The sequence below is a fragment of the Saccopteryx bilineata genome, chromosome 3, assembly GCF_036850765.1.
Source record: "Saccopteryx bilineata isolate mSacBil1 chromosome 3, mSacBil1_pri_phased_curated, whole genome shotgun sequence".
NCBI lineage: Eukaryota > Metazoa > Chordata > Mammalia > Chiroptera > Emballonuridae > Saccopteryx > Saccopteryx bilineata.
The window spans coordinates 269,456,820-269,482,983 of NC_089492.1; the positions used below are offsets into that span (position 1 = coordinate 269,456,820).

General features: G+C 39.5%; 1 protein-coding gene across 1 annotated transcript in view; it reads left to right on the forward strand.

Moving 5' to 3' along the window:
- PTP4A2 (protein tyrosine phosphatase 4A2) overlaps positions 1–25,427 on the forward strand; it is a 35,731-nt gene extending 10,304 nt beyond the window's left edge. Inside the window, exons 2-6 of the mRNA XM_066269807.1 lie at positions 9,236–9,923; positions 14,224–14,316; positions 19,893–20,023; positions 21,795–21,869; positions 23,024–25,427. Coding sequence (XP_066125904.1) covers positions 9,828–9,923; positions 14,224–14,316; positions 19,893–20,023; positions 21,795–21,869; positions 23,024–23,132 — 504 coding nt within the window. The 5' untranslated portion in view covers positions 9,236–9,827 and the 3' untranslated portion in view covers positions 23,133–25,427. The remainder of the gene's footprint in view (positions 1–9,235; positions 9,924–14,223; positions 14,317–19,892; positions 20,024–21,794; positions 21,870–23,023) is intronic.
- Positions 25,428–26,164: the final 737 nt, after the last annotated feature.

Below are 26,164 nucleotides of genomic sequence, written 5' to 3' on the forward strand. Positions count from 1 at the left end.
TTTTCATTTGAGTGGGAACAGAGCCCACAGGTCCTTAGCAAATAACGGTCACTGTTCTCAGAAGCAGGTGTGGTTGTTGGTTAATTACTTTCCTTTCCTTTCTGTGTGGCAGGCCATGTATCTCCTGCTGGTTCTGAAATGTTAAGATATTTTCCCACTGTCAAGGTCATAATTTCTTTTTATAGAACTGATTATTGATTTCTGTACTGGAACTTGATTCTCAAGTTCCCTCCTTAAATGAGGAAGTAGAAGAGTGGGAATAACCAAGGGAGTAACTATGAAACTTTTTTTATAAGCATTAAAGAAGCATTTTGCAATTTTCAGCTTGTTTACAGATAGTTTGGACCCAGTTTTGGTAGAATTTAATGGATACTTCTTTATCAGCTCCTCATGACTGTAGTCAGTAGGGTAGGAGAACTAACATTAATTTGAATTGTCTAAGTTCAAGGATCCAGATGTATTCAATTTTAGTTTGATAAAGGCAAATAATAGCGGGATGAAGAAAGATAAGCAGCACAGAAAATAGAGTTACTATTTCTACAGGGCTCTGATGAGTTGGGAGTTTATGAAAGATGAGGAAAATTTCAGTTAGAACCCAGTTAACCGGAAGATGAGTGTTTAATTAGCAAAGTTGAGTTCTTATTAATTTATATGTCTTAAGATCCTTTTTTTTCTCAAATGGTCAAAATGCTGTAGACTTTCCCTACTTACTTGACGGTTGTGAAAATTTTATGGTTGAATAATTTCTGAATGTTAAGTGAGGCTTTTATAAGTTCTTAAAGTTACTTAGAGCCTTGATTTTTTTTTTCTTAGACCCCTATGTCCAGTCTGTGGACAAATTCTTTTGAGTTCTAGCTCAGTATATCTTTAAACTGATCCCTTCTTATGTTCTGTATTTTTACTACCCTGGTCCAAGCCATCATTGTCTCTTGGATTATAGCAACAGGCTTCTGTCTGATCTCCCTGCCTTCACCCTTACTAGTCATATAATCTGTCTTCATGTAGCAGCTAGAGTTAGCCTTTTTGAGCACGAATTGCCACTCTTTCTTGAGATCTTCTCATTTTTCTCCGAATAAAAGCCAAATATTGGTCTATAGGCTTTCTTTTATTTATCTGACTGTATTTACTGCCTTGCTTTCTCTGCTCTGATAGGTAGCACTGGCCCCCCTTGTCATTCTTAGAACACTGCAAGCATGGCTCCACCTTGTAACCTTTGCAACAGTTAATCCCTCTGCCTAGAATGCTCCCTCAAATATCTATTTGGCTCACACCACCAGGTCTTGGATAAAATGTCACTTTTTGGCGAGGCCTTTCCTGATAGCCTTATTTAGAATTGGAGGTACTGTAGATTCCCCTGCTTTGCATTTTTCTCCACAGCAATGCATACTTTATTTGTATTTTTCTGCCTACTAAAATATAAGATTCATCTGACAGTTTTTCTTTGTTTTGTTTATTGCTCTAACTACAACTACAAGAGTATGTGACACACAGTATGTGTCCAATAAATATTTGAATAAATTCTTAACTAGCCAAATTGCAAGGAAAAGACTGCCTAAGCTCAGAAAATGAGTTTTTGTTAATTTTTAAACTGTTGTTCATACTTTAAGGGAAGGTGCAGGTGTCTTTGAAGTGAAATTTTGTTTTAGGAAAAAACTGTTGCAAGGTTTTAGTCTTATATACATTATTATGCTTTCATGTTGCCTGTTTGTAGAAACCAAGCTAACTCAAATTTGCATGACTTCCTGTAGAATTTCTGGTTAAGTAACACAGTACATGTATGCTTGTTTGTCAGACCTTTGATTTTAGATTCTGTTTTCTTAAATCTAGAACACTTTGTTTTGCATTTATATTATATGCTATTTTAATTTGGTGAATACTGCCATAACCCATCAAATTAGAGGGTTTACTGTATTATTTGCTTTAATTTGGAGATAGAGGGTGGCTTCTCAGTGGAAAGCTTGATGTGCATAGATTGACAGGATTTTTATTTTTTAAATTTTTTAAATTTTTTTACAGGAACAGAGAGAGATTCAGATAGAGGGATAGATAGGGACAGACAGACAGGAACAGAGAGAGATGAGAAGCATCAATCATTAGTTTTTCGTTGCGATACCTTAGTTGTTCATTGATTACTTTTTTATATGTACCATGACCGCGGGCCCTCAGCAGACTGAGTAACCCCTTGCTTGAGCCAGTGACCTTGGGTCCATGCTAGTGAGCTTTTTGCTTAAGCCAGATGAGCCTACGCTCAAGCTGGCAACCCCGGGGTCTCGAACCTGGGTCTTTCTGCATCCCAGTCCGACGCTCCATCCACTGAGCCACCGCCTGGTCATGTGATTGATAGGATTTTTAAAAGGATAGCCAGTAGCCTGACCTGTGGTGGCGCAGTGGATAAAGTGTTGACCTGGAAATGCTGAGGTCGCCGGTTCGAAACCCTGGGCTTGCCTGGTCAAGGCACATATGGGAGTTGATGCTTCCAGCTCCTCCCCCCTTCTCTCTCTCTCTGTCTCTCTCCCTCTCTCTGTCTTCTCTAAAAATGAATAAATTTAAAAAAAATTTAAAAAAAAAAAAAAGGATACCCAGTAAGTTTGGGTTATAATAAATAGGGCTGATTTCTTCATGCCCTTGAATTCTCCATATTTATAATTGAACTTAGAATTACAGTTGCCAAAGCAGGATTGAAATATTACTCAATAATTTAGTACCTTTTTTTTTTTTTTTTTTTTTTTTTTCTGAAGCTGGAAACAGGGAGAGACAGTCAGACAGACTCCCGCATGCGCCCGACCGGGATCCACCTGGCACACCCACCAGGGGCGACGCTCTGCCCACCAGGAGGGGGTGCTCTGCCCATCCTGGGAGTCGCCATGTTGCGACCAGAGCCACTCCAGCGCCTGAGGCAGAGGCCAGAGTCATCCCCAGTGCCCGGGCCATCTTTGCTCCAATGGAGCCTTGGCTGCGGGAGGGGAAGAGAGAGACAGAGAGGAAAGCGCGGCGGAGGGGTGGAGAAGCAAATGGACGCTTCTCCTGTGTGCCCTGGCCGGGAATCGAACCCGGGTCCTCCGCACGCTAGGCCGACGCTCTACCGCTGAGCCAACCGGCCAGGGCCTAATTTAGTACCTTTGATAAAGAAGAACACTCTTCCTGGAATTATATAGGTGTAGGCCTGCCTGGAACAGGTAGTAGTCCTCTTGAGGCTTTTTGTAATCCCACGGTTATAGCATTTTTAAGAATATAATTAGCCTGACCAGGCGGTGGCGCAGTGGATAGAGCGTTGGACTGGGATGCAGAGGACCCGGGTTCGAGACCCCGAGGTCTCCAGCTGGAGTGCGGGCTCATCTGGTTTGAGGAAAAGCCCACCAGCTTGAACCCAAGGTCGCTGGCTCCAGCAAGGTGTTACTCAGTCTGCTGAAGGCCCGTGGTCAAGGCACATATGAGAAAGCAATCAATGAACAACTAAGGTGTTGCAACGCGCAATGAAAAACCAATGATTGATGCTTCTCATTTCTCTCCGTTCCTGTCTGTCTGTCCCTGTCTATCCCTCTCTCTGACTCACTCTCTGTCTCTTTAAAAAAAAAAAAAAAAAAAAAAAAAAGAATATAATTAAATTGTAAATCATAGGTTCTTTATCACCCTAGAATTAAAAAAATTAAGGTAACATATGTACATGGAAAAAAATGAAAATGGTTCAAAAGGTATGTATTATAATGAAAGTAAATCATATTCCTGACTTTTAGCTCCCAGGCAACCACTATTACAACTCTTATCTTTATAATTTTCCAGATAGTTCATGTGTATGAAAGCATATCTGATACAAATATTTCTATATATACTGTTACATACCTTGTTCTTTTCACTTATTAGTGTCTTTTAACCATTTTTCCATAAGAGTTCATATAAATCTGTTTTGTCCTTTTTAACTTCTGCATAGTTTTCCCTTATAAGAATGTGCCATGATGCCCTGGCTGGTTGGCTCAGTGGTAGAGTGTTGGCCTGGCGTGTGGAAGTCCCAGGTTTGATTCCTGGCCAGGGCACACAGGAGAGGCGCCCATCTCTTTCTCTACCCTTCCCCCTCTCCTTTTTCTCTATCTCTCTTCCTCTCCTGCAGCCAAGGCTCCATTGGAGCAGAGTTGGCCCAGGCGCTGAAGATGGCTCTGTGGCCTCTACCTCAGGCGCTAGAATGGCTCTGGTTGCAACTGAGCAATGGGTTAGAGCATCGCCCCCTAGTGGGCATGCCGGTGGATCCTGGTCAGGTGCATGCAGGAGTTTTGTGTCTCTGCCTCCCCGCTTCTCACTTCAGGGAGAAAAAAAAGCCATGATTAAATGATGGATATTGTATTATTTCATGCATTTTGATTTTTGATTCTCATCTAGGTCGAGATTAGCAGTAGAGTATTGACAGTAGACGTTTAAACTCTAATTAACGGACTCTTCAAAGTTTTAAGTCTTCTGCTGTGTTAATTGACTTAATCTTACCGGCAGTGCACTCTCTTAGCTTCGTAGGCCTCTGTTTACTTGTTCTTCCAGCCTCCTTTCCATTTTCCTTTTTTTCCCTTCCCTTCCTCCTTCCCCTCCTTAATTTAAAAGGATTTTTTGTCACAAACTATTTTTTCTAATCCTCAGTGAAGTTATATTCTTTTGTTAAAAATAGACATGTCTCAAATTCAACATTTTAAAAGTTAGGTTCCATAAAAGATAAAATTAAAAGTAGAATATTTGGATGCATATTTGAATTTGGCCACTATTATATGTCAAGTAAACCAGTCTCTTCCATCACCCGTAAATTAAAGCAAGAATCATCCTTGCTGGATAATAGCTCAGTTCTTTAGAACATTGTCCTGATACACCAAGGTTTCAGGTTTGATCCTTAGGGCACATAAACACATCAACCAATGCATGCATAAATAAGTGGAGCAACAAAATGATGTTTCTCTTTCTCTCTTCCCCCTTTCTAAAATCAATAAATTTTCAAAAAGTCAAGGGTTTTTTGCCAAACCTGTGGTGGCACAGTGGATAAAGCCTTGACTTGGAACATTGAGGTTGCAGGTTTGAAGCCCCCGGCTTGCTCAGTCAAAGCACATTTGAGAAGCAACTACTATGAGCTGATGCTTCCTGCTCCTACCCCACCTTTCTCTCTCTCTCTCTCTCTCTCTCTCTCTCTCTCTCTTTCTCTCCTCTAAAATCAATAAAATCTTAAATTTTTTTTAAATTAAGGTTTTTTAAAAAATTTAAAGCAGGAATTAGTTTTTACTTAATAGCGCAGGATTAAAGTCAGAATAATTTATAAGAAGGTTTTTCTGTAAGGTGTGCAGGTGCTGAGTTGATGCTAAAATATAGGGTTCTTAACTCGAGTACTTTCCAGCTGTGGTACATTGTTTATGATTTTTTACAGACTGCTTTGCATTCTTCTGCGTGTTGCAGGAATTAAATTAGTTATCTGAATTGACAGGTGCAAGAACATTTAACTGTTGACGTGTAGTTAAACCTCTTTGGGGAGTGGGAAGGAGCAGAAGCTTGCTTTTATCATGTATCTGTTAACATTGATAGAACATACTGTTTCTTGGTGTTCTTTTGCTGGGGATCTCAGTGTGGTGTTAAGAATTGAAAATCTAATAACAAGTTATCCTTATGCCTGGAAGTGGTCCTTCAAAAATGAGCATGGAGCCTGACCCGTGGTGGCGCAGTGGAAAAAGCGTCGACCTGGAATGCTGAGGTCGCGGGTTCAAAACCCCAGGCTCGCCTGGTCCTCCCCCTGTTCTATCTCTTTTCTCTCTCTCTCTCTTTTCTTTCTCTCTTTCTCTCTCTTTCTCTTCCCACTCTCTCTCTAAAAGTGAATAAATGAAATCTAAAAAAAGAATGAGTGTGGAAGAATAAGATGGGATAAAGCTTGCTCTGTTTGCTGTGCAGACAAACATTGGAGACTAAGTAGAAAACTTAATGCTGGAGCTGTAACTTTTTAAGCCTGGCCATCACTACAATGCAGGTCTTTCAGTGCCTTTGCTCAGCTGACACACAAATTAGCTGCGATAACATCATAAAGAGATTCAAATAGGTTAGAATTTCCTTGTGTTTTTCTCTGCACTGATGCAAATCATTATTCTTTGAGTAGTTACCTTATTAATCTTGTCTCGCCTTATTATAAGGTCACAGAGTTGCTGATGAACATCCAAGCAAATATTTGAAAAGTCACCCTTCCATGAAAAAGATGATGACTTAAATATGTAGGTACTTCCATTAGTCAAAATTGAAAGAAAAGTAAATAGGGAGTTAGGAGACCTAGGCTCTTGTCCTTGATCTACTGATTAGTAATGTGATTTTAATTAAGTCATTTTAACCTCTGGATTCCAAACATCATCTTTTTTCTTTTCTTTTCTTTTTTTTTAAGGTCAAGAGTAGTTGATTTCAAAGTTTCTTCTAGCTTTAAAATTCTTTGACTACAGGGAGTACTCTATGAAATGTGTAATCTAAGGTGGATATGTTTTGGAGTTGTAGTTAGAATTATGAATTAGGAAGAGTGGTGGTATGTATTTTTGTTTTTCTTAGTTTGAGTGTAGAAGTCTTATGTTTTGTTTTGTTTTTACAGGAACAGAGAGAGAATCAGAGATAGAGATAGTTAGGGACAGACAGACAGGAATGGAGAGAGATGAGAAGCATCAATCATCAGTCTTTTTTTGCGACACCTTAGTTGTTCATTGATTGCTTTCTCATATGTGCCTTGACCGGGGGGCCTTCAGCAGACCGAGTAACTCCTTGCTGGAGCCAGCGACCTTGGGTCCAAGCTGGTGAGCTTTTTGCTCAAGCCAGATGAGCCCGCACTCAAGCTGGCGACCTCGGAGTCTCGAACCTGGGTCCTTCCGCATCCCAGTCCAATGCTCCATCCACTGTGCCACCGCCTGGTCAGGCAAGTCTTATGTTTTTACTGTAGTAGATAACTCATTCTGCTGAGGTATTGAAGGTCTTAGAATTCCATTTAGAATTTCTTATCTGTCTTTCATATTTTAGAAATGTTTTAGTTTTGTGTTTGTGTCTATGGTGATAATATCACAAGTTTGTAACTTACAAAATAAAATGACATAAGAATATCATAAAAAGGAGACTTGAAGATAGATGAATAGATTTGAAAGTTTGTAAGCCCAGGTTCTTATTAATCTGCATTTCAGTTTCTCCCTGAAAAATGGTTCTACGTATAGTCATTATCTTTACTGTCTGATCACAATTACCTTTTTGAGAGATTTCTAAACAAGCGTTTATTGGGGGCTTATGAAAGAGGCAAGTGAAAGAACTTGACTTTGTTTCTATTTCCAGAGGAAATTATGATTATGTTGACATTGTGAGTGGGCTAGCTATAAAGATTATGGTGTTTCGAAGCAGAAGACCTAAAATAATGTTAAAATTCTGCCACTTCTCGCCTGACCTGTGGTGGCGCAGTGGATAAAGTGTCGACCTGGAAACGTTGAGGTTGCCAGTTCAAAACCCTGGACTTGCCTGGTCAAGGCACATATGGGAGTTGATGCTTCCTGCTCCTCCCCCCTTCTCTCTCTCTCTCTCTAATGAATAAATAAAATCTTAAAAAAAAATTCTGCCACTTCTCTTTCTTGCCTTGTGTTTGGTAGGGATTGATTTTTGGGCAAGAGAATGCAGTGTGAATCATTGACCTTTAAATGCTCTTGTACTTCTGAGACAGTCATATGCAAAATAGTAAAAAGGTAAACTGGACTAGAAAATGAGAGGATGGGTTTACACATTGGTTGAGTCAGCTGGCATTTTGAAACATTGGAAGAAAACATGGAACTAACAGAGGACTTAGGGTAGAATTTGGTCTCAACTAATTCATTCACCTTAGACAGGTCACTTCATTTTTCTGATTCTCTTTCCTCATTCCTCATAGGTAGTAACAACTACTCAGAGTTGTGAGGAAAAGAAGATAATTTTTTTTTTTTTTTTTTACAGAGACAGAGCGTCAGAGAGAGGGATAGACACACAGGAACGGAGAGATGAGAAGCATCAATCATTAGTTTTTCATTGCGCATTGCAACACCTTAGTTGTTCATTGATTGCTTTCTCATATGTGCCTTGACCGCGGGCCTTCAGCAGGCCGAGTAACCCCTTGCTCGAGCCAGCAACCTTGGGCTTAAGCTGGTGAGCTTTCACTCAAACCAGATGAGCCCGCGCTCAAGCTGGCGACCTCGGGGTCTCGAACCTGGGTCTTCCGCATCCCAGTCCGACACTCTGTCCACTGCACCACTGCCTGGTCAGGAAAAGAGGATAATTTTTTGAAAGAAGTGCTAAATGGACTAGTGTATCCTAATTGGGGACCAATGCATATACTTTGGATAGAAAGAATTAAATCCTCAAAGTGGAATTTTGGTAAATATCCTCCATCCATTTACAAATATATCTTATTTTAAGCAAAGAGTATATGTGAAAAACATAACCATCAAAGCAGAAAAAGAAGATTACTGTGAACTTTATGAAGAATCCATGGAGAGATTTCTGTTTCTTTTTTTTTTAAAGGTTTTTTTTTAAATTAATTAATTAATTTATTCATTATTAGAGAGGAGAAACAGAGAGGGAGAGAGAGGAGAGAGAGACAGAGAGAGAGAAGGGGGAGGAGCTGGAAGCATCAACTCCCATATGTGCCCTGACCAGGCAAGCCCAGGGTTTCGAACTGGCGATCTCAGCATCTCCAGGTAGACGCTCCATCCACTGCGCCACCACAGGTCAGGCTCTGTTTCTTTTTTAAGCAACACAGTTCTTTTTCTTTAAATTTATTGATTTTAGAGAGAAAGAAAGGGACTCAGAGAGAGAGAGACAGAAACAGAAACATCAGTCTGTTTCTGTATATATCCTGACCGGGGATTGATCTAGCAACCGTTGCATATTGTACCAGGATGACACTCTAATCAACTGAGCTATCGGCTAGGGCAGAGGGAAGACTTCTTTGAGGATTTTTTAATCATTTAAAAATGACTTGAGTTAAAAATAATCTTGTTAGCACAGAAACTTTACTTCTTGAATCCTGTTTTGAAAAAAAGAAAGACATCCTTGACTTTTGAATCTCTGGCTTTTAAAACTCTTGGTATACACTTCTGTCCTATTCTTTATAGATGGCAATAATTTAGAATTGGTGACATTTCAGATGTCTTTCAGTTCATAAAGAATGTGTTCTTGACTTTGAACATTGTGTTTATGATGCTATCAACCTCTGGTTCATTCTACTTATGCTTTTCTCTTCTAGGTTTTTCGTTGGAATATACGTTGCACATTTATGGCGATTCTGAGCGTGAGGGCAGACTTCTGCCAGGCTCAGCACAGCGTTTTTGCTGACAAGTGAGCTTGGGGGTTCTATGTGCCATAATTAACATTGCCTTGAAGACTCCGGACACCGAGACTGGCCTCAGAAATAGTTGGCTTTTTTTTTTTTTATTGCAAGCATATTTCTTTTAATGACTCCAGTAAAATAAAACATCAAGTAAACAAAAGTGGAAAGTGACCTACACTTTTAACTTGTCTCACTAGTGCCTAAATGTAGTAAAGGCTGCTTAAGTTTCGTATATAGCTGGATTTTTTTTTTGGAGTCTGAAGGTATCCATCTGCAGACATTGAGGCCTAAATTGAATTTGGATTCAAGTGGATTCTAAATATTTCTGCTTATCCTGAAGAGAGAAGCTTCTTAAAGAATAAACAAGTTGAATAGAGAAAACACTGATCGATAATAGGCATTTTAGTGGTCTTTTTAATGTTTTCTGCTGTGAAACATTTCAAGATTTATTGACCCCTCCCATTTCCCCTGTCACACACACGCACGCTCACACTTTTTATTTGCCATAATGAACCGTCCAGCCCCTGTGGAGATCTCCTATGAGAACATGCGTTTTCTGATAACTCACAACCCTACCAATGCTACCCTCAACAAGTTCACAGAGGTAAGATTATAGCACGGTATACTTTTGGGATTGATGTTTAGGTAAAATCTCATAAAAATTAACACCATTATATAGAAATTTCTTACCACAAAGCCATTTATTTCTGTGATTGGAATATTGGATGGTCATCCTACCAGTCGTTTTTTGAAAATGGGTTGGATTAATTATAACATTTTTGTGTGTGTGTGTGAGAGAGACAGAGAGGGACAGATAGGGACAGACAGACAGGAAGGGAGAGAGATAAGAAGCATCAATTCTTCATTGAGACACCTTAGTTTTTCATTGATTGCTTTCTCATATGCCTTGACCAGGGGGCTACAGCAGACTGAGTGACCCCTTGCTCAAGCCAGCGACCTTAGGTCCAAGCTGATGAGCCTTGCTCAAACCAGATGAGCCCGTGCTCAAGCCGGTGACCTCGGGGTTTCAAACCTGGGTTCTCTGCATCCCAGTCCGACACTCTAGCCACTGTGCCACTGCCTGGTCAGGCAATTGTAACATTTTTAAAGGAACATTTATGGAATTTAGGGAGACCTTGGAGATTATCTAGTACTGTGTTTTTTTCTTCTATCCTTTCTACATTATAAACAGTTTTTTTTATCATACTTTCAATAATAAAAATAATTAATCTTTATTGAACACTTTGTACCTAGCATTACACTAAATAGTTTTATGCAGTGTATCATTTACACCTCATAGTAACCTTGTGAGATATAGGCACTGTTATTATCTCCCTCTTACAGATGAAGAAACTGAAATTCAGAGTGCTTTAGTAATTTTCCTGAAGGCATACAGTACATGGTAGAAGTGTCTCTGCTGCTAAGACCCACATTGCTTGGCTTGAGGTGGTGCAGTGGATAGCATGTCAACCTGGAATGCTAAGGTTGCTGGTTCGGAGCCCTGGGCTTGGCCAGTCAAGGCACATATGACAAGCAAGCAATTAACAACTAACGTGAGGCAACTATAAGTTGATACTTCTTTCTCTACTTCACTGTAAAATCAATACTTTTTTTTTCTTTTTTTGAGAGAGAGGGGGTGGATGGAGGGACAGACAGGAAGGGAGAGAGATGAGAGCATCAATTCTATGTTGTGGCATCTTTAGTTCATTGATTTCTCATATGTGCCTTGATGGGGTGGTGGAGGGCTCTAGCTGAGCCAGTGACCCCTTGCTCAAGCCAGTGACCTTGGGCTTCAAGCAGGCAACCTTGGGGGTCATGTCTATGATCCCACGCTTAAGCCAGTAACCCTGTGCTCAAGCTGGTGAGCCTGCGCTCAAGCTGGATGAGCCCGTGCTCAAGCCAGCGACCTAGGGGTATCGAACCAGGGTCCTCTGAATCCCAGGTTGATGCTCTATTCACTGTGCCACTGCTTGGTCAGGAAGAATCTGAAAAAACCTATGTCTGCTTTAAATATTTGCCTCATATATTCTAATCACTTTTGATGAAATGCTACCCCAAAACTATTTGTAATAATAACCATCATTTACAAGGGTGCAGAAACTTAGGGGGAAGGAAATGTATTATAGATAGCATTTTTGTCACATCCTTCATTTATTTTTATTGGTAGTAGTAGAGGGGAAGCTCTGTCCAACAAACGTTTCAATGTAAGTTTTTTAGTCATTCCTTGGTGGTTTAGTCAGTATAATTTCTATCGATGTATTTTGTGTAGTAGACTTAGAGGTCTGGCTATACTTCTTAGAAATTCTAAATCCATCCTTCTCATTCCTTAGATGGCAAAACTGAGTTCAAAAGAGGTTTGGCTTGCTTACGGTCACAAATTCTACCATAACCTTTCAATGAATGGCAACTATGAAGTTCATTTCTAGGGGATTTTATTTGTATTTTGAAATTTCTTAAAATTCCTAACTTAGTGTGATACTTGACAACTTTCCTGAACATGTTTTATAAGAAGGTCTTTCTGACCTGACCAGGTGGTGGCGCAGTGGATAGAGCATTGAACTGGGATGCAGAGGACCCAGGTTCGAAACCCCGAGGTCATGGGCTTGACCTTGGTCTCATTCAGCTTGAGTGTGGGGTCACTGGCTTAAGGCCCAGGGTTGCTGGCTTGATCACAAGGTTGCTGGCTTGAGCAAGGGGTCACTCACTCTGCTGTAGCCCCCCCCCCAGTCCAGGCACATATGAGAAAGCAATCAATGAACAATTAAGGAGACTAAGGAGCTGCAATGAAGAATTGATGCTTCTCATCTCTCTCCTTTCCTGCCTGTCTCTGTCTCTCTGTCTCTGTTACACACACACACACGTCTTTCTATGAAAATAAGTCTTTTAGCAATTAAAATACTTTATTCTTTAGATAACTAAATGATGGACATTTTTTATAAGATATCACTGTTCTTGCTTATTTATACTTATTTAATAAGTCCTCGTGCTTCTTAACTTGGTGTGCACAGTGTACCAGTTGATTCTAGATTTGTGTGCCCTTCAGTTGTTTAGTCATCTTTATGCCTGGCTGAATTATGTGATACTATTTTCAGCCTGTGGATTCCTTGACCATAAATTCCAAACGTGGCAAAAGTCATTGTCCTCCTGTGACTATAAAAAGATGGTGGTACCTGGAAGATACGTAGTCACTGGATTAGGGGTTACAGTAGGAAAGTTTCTAAAGGAGCAAAGCTTCTGGCTATAACTTGTATTTTAGTTGGCTTTGTAATATAATAGCACTTTTTAATCTTAGTTTCAAAATAACTTCCATTTCTTTAAAAAAAAAGCAGTAAATATTTACTACATAAAAATCAGAAGATTATATAAGCAAAAGACACTTTAAAAATACTTAACTGTTGCCTGACCAGGCAGTGGCACAGTGGATAGAGCATCACACTGGGATGCAGAAGACCCAGGTTCGAGACCCCGACGTCACCGGCTTGAGCTTGGGCTCATCTGGTTTGAGCAAGGTTCACCAGCTTGGACCCAAGGTCGCTGGCTTGAGCAAGGGGTTACTCAGTCTGTTGAAGGCTCACGGTCAAGTCACATATGAGAAAGCAATCAATGAACAACTAAGGTGTCGGAACGAAAAACTAATTATTGATGCTTCTCATCTCTCTTCGTTCCCGTCTTTCTGTCCCTATCTATCCCTCTCTCTGACTCTCTCTCTGTCTCTGTGAAAAAACAAAAACAAAAATACTTAACTGTTGCCTGACCAGGTGGTGGTGTAGTGGATAGAGCATCAACCTGGGATGCTGAAGACCCTGGTTTGAAACCCAAGCTCGCCAACTTGAGTGCGGGCTCATCCAGCTTGAGCACGGGGTCATAGACATGACCCCATGGTCGCTGGCTTGAGCACAAAGGTCGCTGGCTTAAAGCCCAAGGTTGCTGGCTAGAGCAAAAGGTCACTTGCTCTGCTGTAGCCCCCCCCCCCCATCAAGGCACATAAGAGAAAGTAATCAATGAACGACTAAGGTGCTGCAACAAAGAATGGATGCTTCTCATCTCTCTCTCTACCTGCCTGCTTGCCCCCCCCGTCCAAAAAAACCACAAACACTTAACTGTTAATACGTAACTTCTGGATGTTTTTTTCTCTGCACATATGTATATAGTTATAAATCTACATATAGACAGGATCAGACTGTATATTTTTTAAAAAGTCTTCCCCCCAACCTCCTTAATATTATTTTTTTCCACTAGCTTTATGAATTTTTTTTTAATTTTAATGGGGTGACATTGATAAATCAGGGTACATATGTTCAGAGAGAACATCTCCAGGTTATTTTGACATTTGATTATGCTGCATTCCCATCCCCCAAAGTCAAATTGTCTTCTGTCACCTTCTCTAACTGGTTTTCTTTGTGTCCCTCCCCTCCCCCAACCCCCTTCCTCTTCTCCCCCTAACCCCATAACCACCACACTCTTGTCCATGTCTTTGAGTTCCTTAATATTATTTTTATAGTTGTCATAGTATTCTGTGTGGATGACCCATACTTTTTTTGACCGTTCCCCTGTTTTGGACCATTAATGTTGTTTCTGGGTTTTTATTCCAGACAGTACTGAATATGCTTGCATCTAAATATTTGTGCATATCTTTAATTATTTCATTAGTAAAAATTCCCAGAAGTGGAATTTCTAGGTCAAAGTGTACCTGTTCTTTTGAAGTTTTTGTGTTATGCTATTGCTCATTATAAAGGCGAGTCTTGATGATTCTACTGAGAGTGCAAGAGTGTCTATTGTATATATTGCCACAATGAGAATACTTTTTGAAGAATGATGTTCCATTGTTTCAATTTATAATAGTTTTTAAAGCTTTAGTTGCAAATTCTGAAAGCAAATTCCCTTATATTTGTTTTTCTTTAAAGGAACTTAAGAAGTATGGAGTGACAACTTTGGTTCGAGTTTGTGATGCTACATATGATAAAGCTCCAGTTGAAAAAGAAGGAATCCACGTTCTAGTGAGTGTGTAGTGTTTTAAATTTTCACTACAAACAAGTTGTACCCTTTCAGACATAGATATTTATAAAACTTGTTACTCAGTAGTTTTGCTTTTTGAGCTTATACTAGGAGAATACAGTGTTTATAGTAACCTTTAAATTCTTTTGGATGGGCAGTTTTGTTCATTTATGCCCTTAAAGTCCTTACTTGCAGGGTATTTTCAATAAAAAGTAAAATTTAGTGAATACTTACTTTGAGAAAAAGGAAATTTGTGTTTTGATGTTTTCTAGGAAATTAATGCAATATTTGGCTTTTGTTTCTAGGCTATTGGTTTGAATCTAACTGGAAGTAATTTCCATCCGACATTCTTAAGTCACATGGAAATATTCTCTTTCACTTTGCAAGTACAAATTAGTTACTGATATTTTGTGGTTAACTTGTAGGGCACAAAACCGTGGGAGAAAAGGATAAGGGAGAAGGAGAAGGCTTCTTGCTCCAGAATTATCAACATTGTTTCTGATACTTTTTTAGGTTTCCAAGAAGCTTTTGTGCAATTATATTTCTTTTATGGTTCGTTTGAACAAAAAGTGATTGGAATTATTTTAAATTAAAACCCTTTCTAGCAATTGTAATATATGCAATTTTATTATAGAAAACAGGAGCCTCAGATTAGCTAAAATTTTATACCTTTTCCCTAAATAGTCTAAATTGCAGGAGCATGGACTGGAATGACTTAGGTGTTTTAGAACTATTTGATTTCATTGTGGGGAGGCAGTGAAGTATGGTGAGAACTGGAGATTTTTTTAAGTAGTTTATGAGGAAGAAAATAATAAAGATATTGCTACAAGGTTCTATTCCTGCTTTTTATTGAGAGACATTCTGTAGTCTTTATTGCATTGGTCAGTACTGTAGTTGGGAAGGCTGTTCATATGAAGAAAATAAATGTCCTGTGGGTAAGGCAGTCATCACCTCTCTGATCCATAAAGTTTCCTAACCTCCATATTGGTGAAAACAGAAAAACTAGCCAAGCATTAAGTTTTTAAAGCATATTATGTGTTCAAATATATTTGAATAGTATGGCATGGTGGTAGTTTGCTTGCATTTTCATTTCTCAATAACTTTAAGTTCTCCTGGCTGGAAATCACTGGGGATAAGTATAAGCATGTATAAAATGTAGCCCTGTGTTTAGAAAAAAAAAACAAGACAAGCCATGGCTGGATAGCTTGGTTGGTTAGAGCAGTGGTAGTCAACCTCGTCCCTACCGCCCACTAGTGGGCATTCCAGCTTTCATGGTAGGCGGTAGCTCAGCAACCAAAGTATAAATAAAAAGATAGATTTAACTATAGTAAGTTGTTTTATAAAGATTTATTCTGCCAAACTTAGCGAAAATTCTACATAAAGTACTTGGTAAGTAATTATTATATGCTTTAACTTGCTGTAACTCTGCTTTATAAATTTTATAAAGTAAAGTTACTTCCCTACTTTATAAATCACCATTACTGTGGAACCGGTGGGCGGTTAGAAAATTTTACTACTAACAGAGATACAAAAGTGGGCGGTAGGTATAAAAAGGTTGACTACCCCTGACTTAGACCACTTTGTCCCAAAGCACAGAGGTTTTCAGTTTGATCCCTGGTCAGGGCACATACAGGAATGGATCGATGTTCCCGTGTGTATGTGTATGTGTCTCTCTATATTTCTCTACCCCCCTCCCTTCCTGTCTCGCTAAAATCCATTAAAAAAATAAATAAATAAAATAAATTTTAACTTCTGATGTAGTCCTGTGTTTAAAACAAAACAAAACAAAGTTTTAATTTTTTTTTTAACATAGGCAGAGATAGACAGGGATAGACAGACAGGAAAGGAGAGAGATGAGAAGCATCAATCATCAGTTTCTCGTTGCACTCTGCGACTTCTTAGTTGTTCATTGATTGCTTTCTCACATGTGCCTTGACCGCGGGCCTTCAGCAGACCGAGTAACCCCCTGCTGGAGCCAGGGGCCTTGGGTCCAAGCTGGTGAGCTCTTTGCTCAAGCCAGATGAGCCCGCGCTCAAGCTGGCGACCTCGGGGTCTCGAACCTGGGTCCTTCTGCATCCCAGTCCAACGCTCTATCCACTGCACCACCACCTGGTCAGGCCAAAGTTTTAATTTCTGAAGTTAGGCTGAATTAGAAATTCTTTTTCCTGTGAGTAAGTGGTCTCCCCTTATCTGCAATTTTGCTTTCCACAGTTTGTTACTTTGTGGGGTCAACTGTGGTCTTAAATTATTAAGTGGGAAATTCCAGACATAATTCATAAATTTTAAATTGTGCGCCATTCTGAGCAGTGTGATTAAATCTCACTTTGTCCCACCCGGGATGTGAATCTTTTTTTTGTCCAGTGTATTTATGCTGTATATGCTGCCTGCTATCAGACTACCATGGTATCTCAGTGATTGTGTTCAAGTAAACCTTATTTCACTCAATAATGGCCCCAAAGCACAAGAGTAGTGATAATGGCATTTTGGATATGCCAGAGAGATGCTGTAAGGCAGCAGTTCTCAACCTGTGGGTCGCGACCCACAGGTTGAGAACCGCTGCTGGTAAGGTGCTTCCTTTAAGTGAAATGGTGAAAGTTCTCAATAAGGAAAGAAAACAAAGCATACTGAGGTTGCTAAAATCACGGTGGGAATGAGTCTTCTATCAGTGAAATTCTGAAGACAGAAAAAGAAATTTGTGCTAGTTTTGCTGTTGCACCTCAGACTGTAAAAGTTATAGCTACAGTACATGGTAAGTGCATTGAATTTGTGGGTGGAAGACATGAACAGAAAACATGTTCCAGATGACGGCAGAGTGTTGCACCACAAAGCATCAAGCCTGTATGAACATTTCATCAAGGGATCCCCTGAAACAAGTGACACCAAACAAGATGATTACACAGGTTCAGGAATAGATTTGGACTGAAAAATGTAAGTTATTAGAGAGAGAATAGATTTGGACTGAAAAATGTAAGTTATTAGAGATACACAACGTTTACATAATACATTATTATAATTGTTCTATTTTATCATTATTGTTGCTCATCTCTTACTGTGCCTAATTTATAAACTTTAACATAAGTTTATATATATAGGCAAAACATAGTATACATAAGGTTTTGTACTATTTGTGGTTTCAAGCATCCACTGGGCATCTTGAACGTATACCCTGTGGATAAGGGAGGGCTACTGTATATTCTTCAGTGGGTAGGTGAGAAATCAGTTTGTTTTGACAGATGGCAGGATGAGGAAATGAACTGTGGATTGACTGTAGTCTATGTGAATCATTAATGTCGATAAACACCTTTATGAAATAGAATAAACTAAAGAACTTGAACTAGTTTGTAGAAGTTGCTGGTAGATTCAGGATTTATTCCAGACCTTTAAATCTAGGTTTTTGCTTTACATAGCTATGATTAGGTAAAATTAAAGGGTTACTTTAAGCTTCAAAAAACAAGGACATTTAAAATTAAACTTAGAATCTCTTTCTTTTTCTGATGGATTGTTAATTTACTTTTGCTAGGTGAAGAGGATCTGGGATATTGTATGACAGAGAGTATCCTCAAAATAAGAATTTTCAGTCCTTTGACCAATGCACTTTACAGATCAGAGGTGGTTTTAGCTATGTCAATTGGATATTCAGATACTTCTAAATTATTACTTTAATGATTTTTTTAATAGAAACTGCTTATATGAGTAAGTGATCCATATTTCATGTTGTTAACTAGGTGCATTTTAGGGAGTATAAGAGGAAGTAAGCGCTTAACTAAAGTACTTACTGGTCTTACTGCTATTTACAGTTAAACTGTAGTGCCATTTATAATGATAACACTGACAGCCCTTTAATTATGGGGTGTAGTTGACAAATCAAACATAATGTACTGTCATGGCTAATGGGCTCCATGAAGTGTTCTAGTGGTGCCAATAATGAGTGCAGAATCAATTTAGTTCTCTGTCACTTTTCTTTTTCTTCCTCTAGTATCTTAAAGTGCCCTCATCCAGTCTCATTAGAAGAGTCTTATATTAAAAAAAAAAATCCCAGTGTTTTTACATTTCTGTCATTGAAACTAGATGGAAAAGAGAGTATGTATAGTGTGAATCCCCTTTCCCTTTTCTTCAAAACTGCTTTGTCTTGATTTCTTAGGATCTCTTGCAAGGTAGCAAGGTCTCTGTTTGCTTAGGGATCCTATTATATGTTACTGTGCTTGTTAAATGAGATACGTACAATTTAAGCAGAGCTTTACGAATGTTTGGTACTTGGCTTTTAAAAAATACATATAAGTGTAAAGATGATAGTGTCTTTCTGTTATGATATGCTAACTAGTGGAGATTTCTTTTTTTTAAAATTCAGTGAGAGGAGGGGAGGCAGAGTCAGACTCCCGCATGCACCCTGACTGGGATCCACCTGACAAGCCCGGTGGGGGGTGATGCTCTGCCCATCTGGGGCGTTGTTCCATTGCTCAGCAACCGAGCTCTTCTTAGCACCTGAGGTGGAGGCCACAGAGCCATCCTCAGTGCCAGGGCTGACTTGCTCCATCCAGCCATGGCTGCAGGGGGACAGGGGGATTGAGAGAGGGAGGGGTGGAGAAGCAGATGGGCATTTCTCCTATGCGCCCTGACCAGGAATCAAACCAGGGACATCTGCATGCCAGGCCAACACTCTATCACTGAGCCAGCTGGCCAGGACCAGGAGATTTCTTATCAAAGAACCTTTCTCTAAAGAAAAGACATCATATCTTAGAATTATTTGGGGGATAACCCTTACAGATATTTGTAGATATTGTATAAGTATACCAGTTGGTATACATCTTTGCCAGAGTGGACTTGAAAATCATATTGACAAGTGTAGTATCTTCTCTTACTTTGTCTTGGGTTTTATTTATTTAGACAGAGAGAGGGACAGACGGACAGGAAGGGAGAGAGATGAGAAGCATCAATTCTTCATTGTGGCACCTTTTTTGTTCATTGATTGCTTTCTCATATGTTCCTTGACCCGGAGGCTTCAGCAGAGCAAGTGACTTCTTGCTCAAGCCAGTGACCTTGGGCTCAAACCAACAACCTTGGGCTTCAAGCCAGAGACCATGGGGCCATGTCTATGATTCCCTGCTTAAGCCAGTGACCTCACGATCAAGCCAGATGAGCCTGTGCTCAAGCCAGCAACCTTGGGGTTTCAAACCTGGGTCCTCTGCATCCTGGTCTGATGCTCTATCCACTGTGCCACTGCCTGGTCAGGCTACTTTGTCTTGGTTTTAAACACTGTTTTCTCTATGTCTGTTTACTGATCTGTTTAGATAAAATATTTGAGGAACACTAATTTTTTATCTCTTTGATAAGAGATTTTCATAAGATAAAATTAGACACTGATTTATACTTCATTGAGGAAGGCTAAGTTATTTGTCACACTTGAATTTTGATCTTGTATAATTTTTCAGCCGTGAACTGAAATATGTTATTAAGAATAGGTATATATGGTATAGTTAGTTCACTTAGGCCTGCCCTATGTACTATGCAGCTATTTGGCATTAGGATGTTAATCCTGGAGAAAATACGAATTTAATATAAATTTTTTTTTGCTTTCCAGGATTGGCCATTTGATGATGGTGCGCCACCCCCTAATCAGATAGTGGATGATTGGCTGAACCTATTAAAAACCAAATTTCGTGAAGAGCCAGGTTGCTGTGTTGCAGTGCATTGTGTTGCAGGATTGGGAAGGTAAGTTCTTACCCTTTCATTTGTGAATTCATTATCAGATATTTTACTTTGGTGGGAATTTGCATTTATTACATTAAATATTAAATTGCCTGAAAGAAAATGAAAGCAAAAGCTGGTATATGATTTTTCAGAGCCGCCTTTTGTTCTTCATTGGTTGTCTGATTCTGACACCATATTAGATTGAGTGGGTGATGGTTCAGAAGTTGTTTTGAAACTGACTTAATGTAGTTATCTTTGAGCTAAAAATACAGTCTTAATTCAGTATGTTTTCTTTTTCTTCCCATTTCAACTAACCAATGGTTCAGGTCTTGGAAATGAGCAACAGAATTTTAAAAAAATCTATACGTGGTTAAATTTGGATTGATAAGAAATTAATAGGTGGAGAGCAGATGCTGAACCTTAAACTCCTGAAAGGAGATGTATGGGAAACAAAAATTAACTTTGATTTTTTAAAAACTATTTTCCTCAAGCCTGACCTGTGGTAGCGCAGTGGATGAAGCATCAACCTGGAAACACTGAGGTTGCTGGTTCAAAGCCCTGGGCTTGCTGGTCGAGGCACATGTGGGAGTTGATGCTTCCAGCTCCTCCCCACCTTCTCTCTCTCTCTCCTCTCTATAATGAATAAATAAAATCTTAAAAAACAAACAAAAAAACCCCATTTTCCTCAAGCGTCACACAGAATGGTGGTGTAATACTCTCATGAACAGCAGGTTAAGTGTCAATTTATGATATGTACTTTAACTTAGAACATTAGTGCAGGCAGTGGTGACTCAGGCTCTTATTTCTGCTTGGTCCTTTTGTTTGCTGTTTTCAGTTTTTATAGTTTAGTAGTTTCTCAGTTTCAGTCCTTATCTTGAGGGCGAAGGTAGTGTTCTTAACTTTTTTTTTTTTGTATTTTTCTGAAGCTGGAAACGGGGAGGCAGTCAGACAGACTCCCACATGCGCCCGACCGGGATCCACCCGGCACGCCCACCAGGGGGCGATGTTCTACCCATCCAGGGCGTCGTTCTGTCGCGACCAGAGCCACTCTAGCGCCTGGGGCAGAGGCCAAGGAGCCATCCCCAGCGCCAGGGCCATCTTTTGCTCCAGGGGAGCCTCGGCTGCGGGAGGGGAAGAGAGAGACAGAGAGGAAGGAGAGGGGAAGGGGTGGAGAAGCAGATGTGCGCCTCTCCTGTATGCCCTGGCCGGGAATCGAACCCAGGACTTCCGCACACCAGGCTGACGCTCTACTGCTGAGCCAACCGGCCAGGGCCTCTTAACTTGACTTGGGTTAATTCTATAACTAGTAACAACTGTAGGTAGTCCAAAGTAAGTGCCCTGTAAGGGGCTTTTAAAAGAACATCATTTCTTTTGTTATATTAAAAAAATAGAGACAGTTCCTAATTACCAATTCTCTGACACTCTCTACTAGCTCAGGGAAAGGATTTTGTTAAAGTCTAGCATCATATTAGTATTTGATAAGGAAATGATATTAAAATCAATTTGTGCCTGACCTGTGGTGGCGCAGTGGATAAAGCGTCGACCTGGAAATGCTGAGGTCGCCAGTTCGAAACCCTGGGCTTGTCCAGTCAAGGCACATATGGGAGTTGAAGCTTCCTGCTCCTCCCCTCCCTCTCTCCCCCCTTCTCTAAAATAAATAAATAAAATCTTAAAAAAAAAATCAATTTGTAACAAAAATCTGAGACAGTTTTGGTAACATGTAATCTGGGTTTTAAAAAATTCTTCAATTCCAAAGATGTGTGGATATTAACAAATTAGTTTCTTTCTGCAGGGCACCTGTGCTGGTAGCACTTGCTTTGATTGAATGTGGAATGAAGTATGAAGATGCAGTTCAGTTTATAAGACAGTGAGTATGAAGTTTTATGTTCATAAACACATAAAACATCTAAGATCATACAAGAGGAAGGGATTATGCAAAGTATCCATTGTAATCTGGAATAATTTGCTGTTTTTAGCTTAAAATGTTATTTGAAGATACCAAAACGAGCAGGTGATACAGAGACTCATTAGACTGCTGGCTTTCGGTTTTAAAGATTTTTAAATTTATGTAGCACATGTGGACACTGTAGAATATGTCTGGTATATGACTTGAATATCTAGGAATCTTTAAAATGAATAGCTAGGTACAAGAGTTGCAGTGATCTTGTCACTGTTTTTTTTTTTAAGATTTTATTTATTGATTTTAGAGTGGAGAGACAGAGAAAGGGGTGGGGAGGAACAAGAAGCAACAACTTATTGTTGCTTGCTATATGTGCCTTTACTGGGCAAGCCTGGGGTTTTGAACTGGCAACCTCAGTGTTCCAGGTCGAGACTTTATCCACTGTGTCATCACTGGTCATGCAGTCTTGTGTCTCTTTTAATGGATGTCCAAAATACCGTCAAAAGGCAACTGTCTAGATCCAAGAGGCAAGTAAGAATCTATAGAGAAGCTGTTAATCACCTAGAACTCATAAGAGACCTGTTCAGGCACAAAATCAGGATAGTAGTGCTCAGACAGAATCTTGGCATCAGTCTGGAGTAATGAGCCATGCTATTTTACTGCCCAGAATTCTTTGGCAATTATTTTCTTAGCCTTTCCCTCTTTTCTTTAAAAAAAAGGGGGGAGGGGAGGAGACTGACAACATGAAATGAATGGTAGGAAGGTAACATATTTCAAGGAATGCCATCTGTGCATGCTGCTTCATATAAATACTTGCTCATGCATTCTAAATACTTGCTACCAAATCTAATTTGAAGAATATGTTAATCTAATTGGGAAGAGTATAATCAGATGTCTTTGGATAAACCGTTCTATTTTTATTAAATGATCAATAGACTAATAAGAGTCAGCAAAGAAGATTTGTCTATTCCATAAACAGAGAAAGTTTATGTTTCAACTTAAGAGTGATGTATGGGAAATATGTTGGTTTTTGGCTTTGTGGTGTTAGGAAGGCCTGGACTTTCATTGAATTAGGCAGCTTGTTTTTTACATGATAAAGTTTGCCATTTTTGTATTTTCAGAAAAAGAAGGGGAGCATTCAATTCCAAACAGCTGCTTTACCTGGAGAAATACCGACCTAAGATGCGATTACGCTTCAGAGATACCAATGGGCATTGCTGTGTTCAGTAGAGAGAAATATAAACGAAGGCTGACTTGATTGTGGCATTTAGAGGGAACTCTTGGTACCTGGAAATGTGAATCTGGAATCTTGACTGTGTCATCAAAGTAGTGATGGATTCAGTACTCCTCAACTGCTCTCCTAATGATTGGAAAAAAGCAAACAAAAAAGTAATCCCTCTATAACATGAATAAAATGTTTAAGAAAAGAAAAAGAGAAAGAAAAAAGGGATTAATTCAGTAGAGAATGATTTTACTCTTAGTGTTGGATTTTGAATTTCTGCCAGGATTGAATTATTTCAAAATCTCCTGTCTTTTTAACTTTTTCAAAATAGGTCTCTAAGGAAAACCAGCAGAACATTAGCCTGTGCAGAACCATCTGTTTGGGGAGCACAGTCTTCCATTATGCTTGGCACATAGATGTCTCTGTTGTGGATTTATTTTCTTTATTTGGGGTAGGGGGTGGGGGCTACAATTTTCCTCTCTTTTCTATCCTTTTTCCCCCCGATACAAGTTGTAGATGGAATAGGAGATACCCTTGTTGCTATAGATGTGCGTGCAGTCTGGCAGCCTTAAGCCCACCTGGGCACTTTTAGAAAAAAAAACAAAAACAACAAAAAAAAGCAGTGGCATATATATTATATGATCCAGGTGGTTTTTAGTCTTTACTGATGGTGGGGTGTTCATGTTGTTTTTTTTCTTGCAAACTCTATACAACATTAGGCAAAGTAGCCAAGAGCCTTTTGTTTTGGTTTTTGTTTTGATAAGTTAGTATGGAAATGATATTTTTAAGAGGAGCCTCATTTCTCAAAGAATTTAGCTGAGAATCAAATTCTTTTCCAACCAATGAAGCTAAGTGCGTATCCCAGAAACTTGTTTTTTGAAGGGGAGTACTCCAGTCCATCACTAAAGATGTGTCCAGGCAGAGTTAGCACACTTTCTACCCTTTGTGGAATTGTGTGCTGTATGTAGCATTACTCTGATTTTCTGTCTAAAGATGTCAGAGAATGCTGGTAGTTTAAAATTTTATTTTAGGACTTACTTGTACTCTGAATTTTCAGGAACAGTCAGAGGAGTAGCAGCAAAGACAATATTTTGGATTTGAGAAATGCCAGTTATGGGTATTTTCCAAACTGCCCCCTATATGTACAGTTCAGTTTAACCACTGATTGCCTTGTTATTTTCTTACTAGGTTCTTTATGTGGTAAAACCAACAATGCCTAGTGAGTATGTGTACACAAGCCTAACAGGGTAGGAGAGAGACATAGAGCAGTCCAACCAGTAGCAAAAGGACTGTGTTGCTAGTGAAATTGGCGTAGTGTCATATTTGCTGATTCTTTGTTGGGTTCAATGTGCTGATCTAAAAAAACTTTTCTGCTCTGTTGTGGAAGGCAGTTGTGACCAGGCTGTATCAACAAAGCAGGTTGAAGGAGACCATCAGGGGCTCTTGCACTCTTCATTTAAAAGTTACACACTTCCTAGTGCTCTGCTTCTAAGGATTTGAATAAACATTTAGGGACATCTTGTCCTGCTGGAATTTGCTATGCAGAGCCATAAACTTTCCATTTAGTTAGGATCAGCTAGGCCAGTAGGAATGGACTGGGAACCTTGTCACTGATGATAGATACCTCAGATGTTGGCTGGCTATGTGAACTGCCTATCTCCTATGCCAGAGTTGTTTTGCTCTTTAAGGAAATGAAAATCTATAGATTCTCTCCTCCCCTATCCCAGAAAGCAAAATAATGTTTTTTGAAATTGTTTCTAGGAAAATGGAAAATGATGGTACTATCCAAAATTCTTTATTTCAGAACATGACAATAGATTCCTTAACATAGGCTCAAGATCAAAACGATATTCTCTAAGCGCAGATAGACTGACTCCAAGGGTTTTGATCAATACCATAACAACCCTTTTTCTTTTGACATGCTTTGATTGTTGTTGTTTGGGAAGAGGGAGAGACAGAGACAGGTGTGTGTGCGTGTGTGCATGTGTGTGGTGTCCACCAGTATCAGTGCCTGCCTGGGATAGGAACATTACATTCCTGGTTCCGTATGAGAAGGATGTATAAAGCAACATGAAACATTTGCCCTCATTTTGTTTTAAATTGCAGACTAATGTTAATTGTTCTCAGAACTGAATTTTCTTCCTCAAAATTAAGTTTTTTATCTTTTGGCTTTAATGAAGTATTGCTAGCTGAAGCCAGTTTGACATGGTGAGAGAGATGTCAGACTGATGAAAGGTGTGCAGCCTGATTTCAAACCAAACCCTGAACCCTTTTAAAGAACAATAAACATATTTTACATGCTCTTTGTTTGTGTGTTTGTTTTTCACCCCCAGGTTGAGTTTCATTAATTTCCTTAGAAAACTTGGTATTCTCAAGGTCTGATTTGGGTCCTGCTAATACTGCAAGGAGGTGAAATAATTAGAGATTGGGTAGTTCAGAGATTACATGTCACCCTGGTGTTCAGTAAAGGCAAACTCACTGGGATACATGTGCTACATTTTCTGGTTCAGTTCTTGAGCACAACACTGTAGAAACTCAGCATCTTGTCTTATTCCAAAGGATTGGTTTATATAATAGGTTTTGATGAAGCATTCCAACTGTTTTACTTGAACTCTTACAGAACTGAGGTTGGAGGAACTCTGTGTCATAGGATTAGAGGTGGAGAATTTCCCTGAAACCATGGGTAAGCATTTCACCCATCCATTCAGATAACAAACTTTATGTGCTCAAGTTACCAGAATGAAAAGATAAGATGCAGATCCCACTTTGGAGGATCTCAGTCTAGAAGAGTTAGCTATGGAGACATAAGCAAAGGAGTGATTACAATACTGTGACATAACTCATTGACCCTCTCATCTGTCTTAAACTTTCCACTTCATGTCCATTATCCAGCTTAAATTCCCTCTTGGCTGCAGTTAAATTGCCTTGCCCCATCTCTTCATTATGGGGACTTTCCTGGCTCATTTCCATTTTTAGCTAAGTTCAGTATGCCATTTTCTCTGTACTTAAGCATTTGTGCAACCAAACTTGCTGTCTGTCT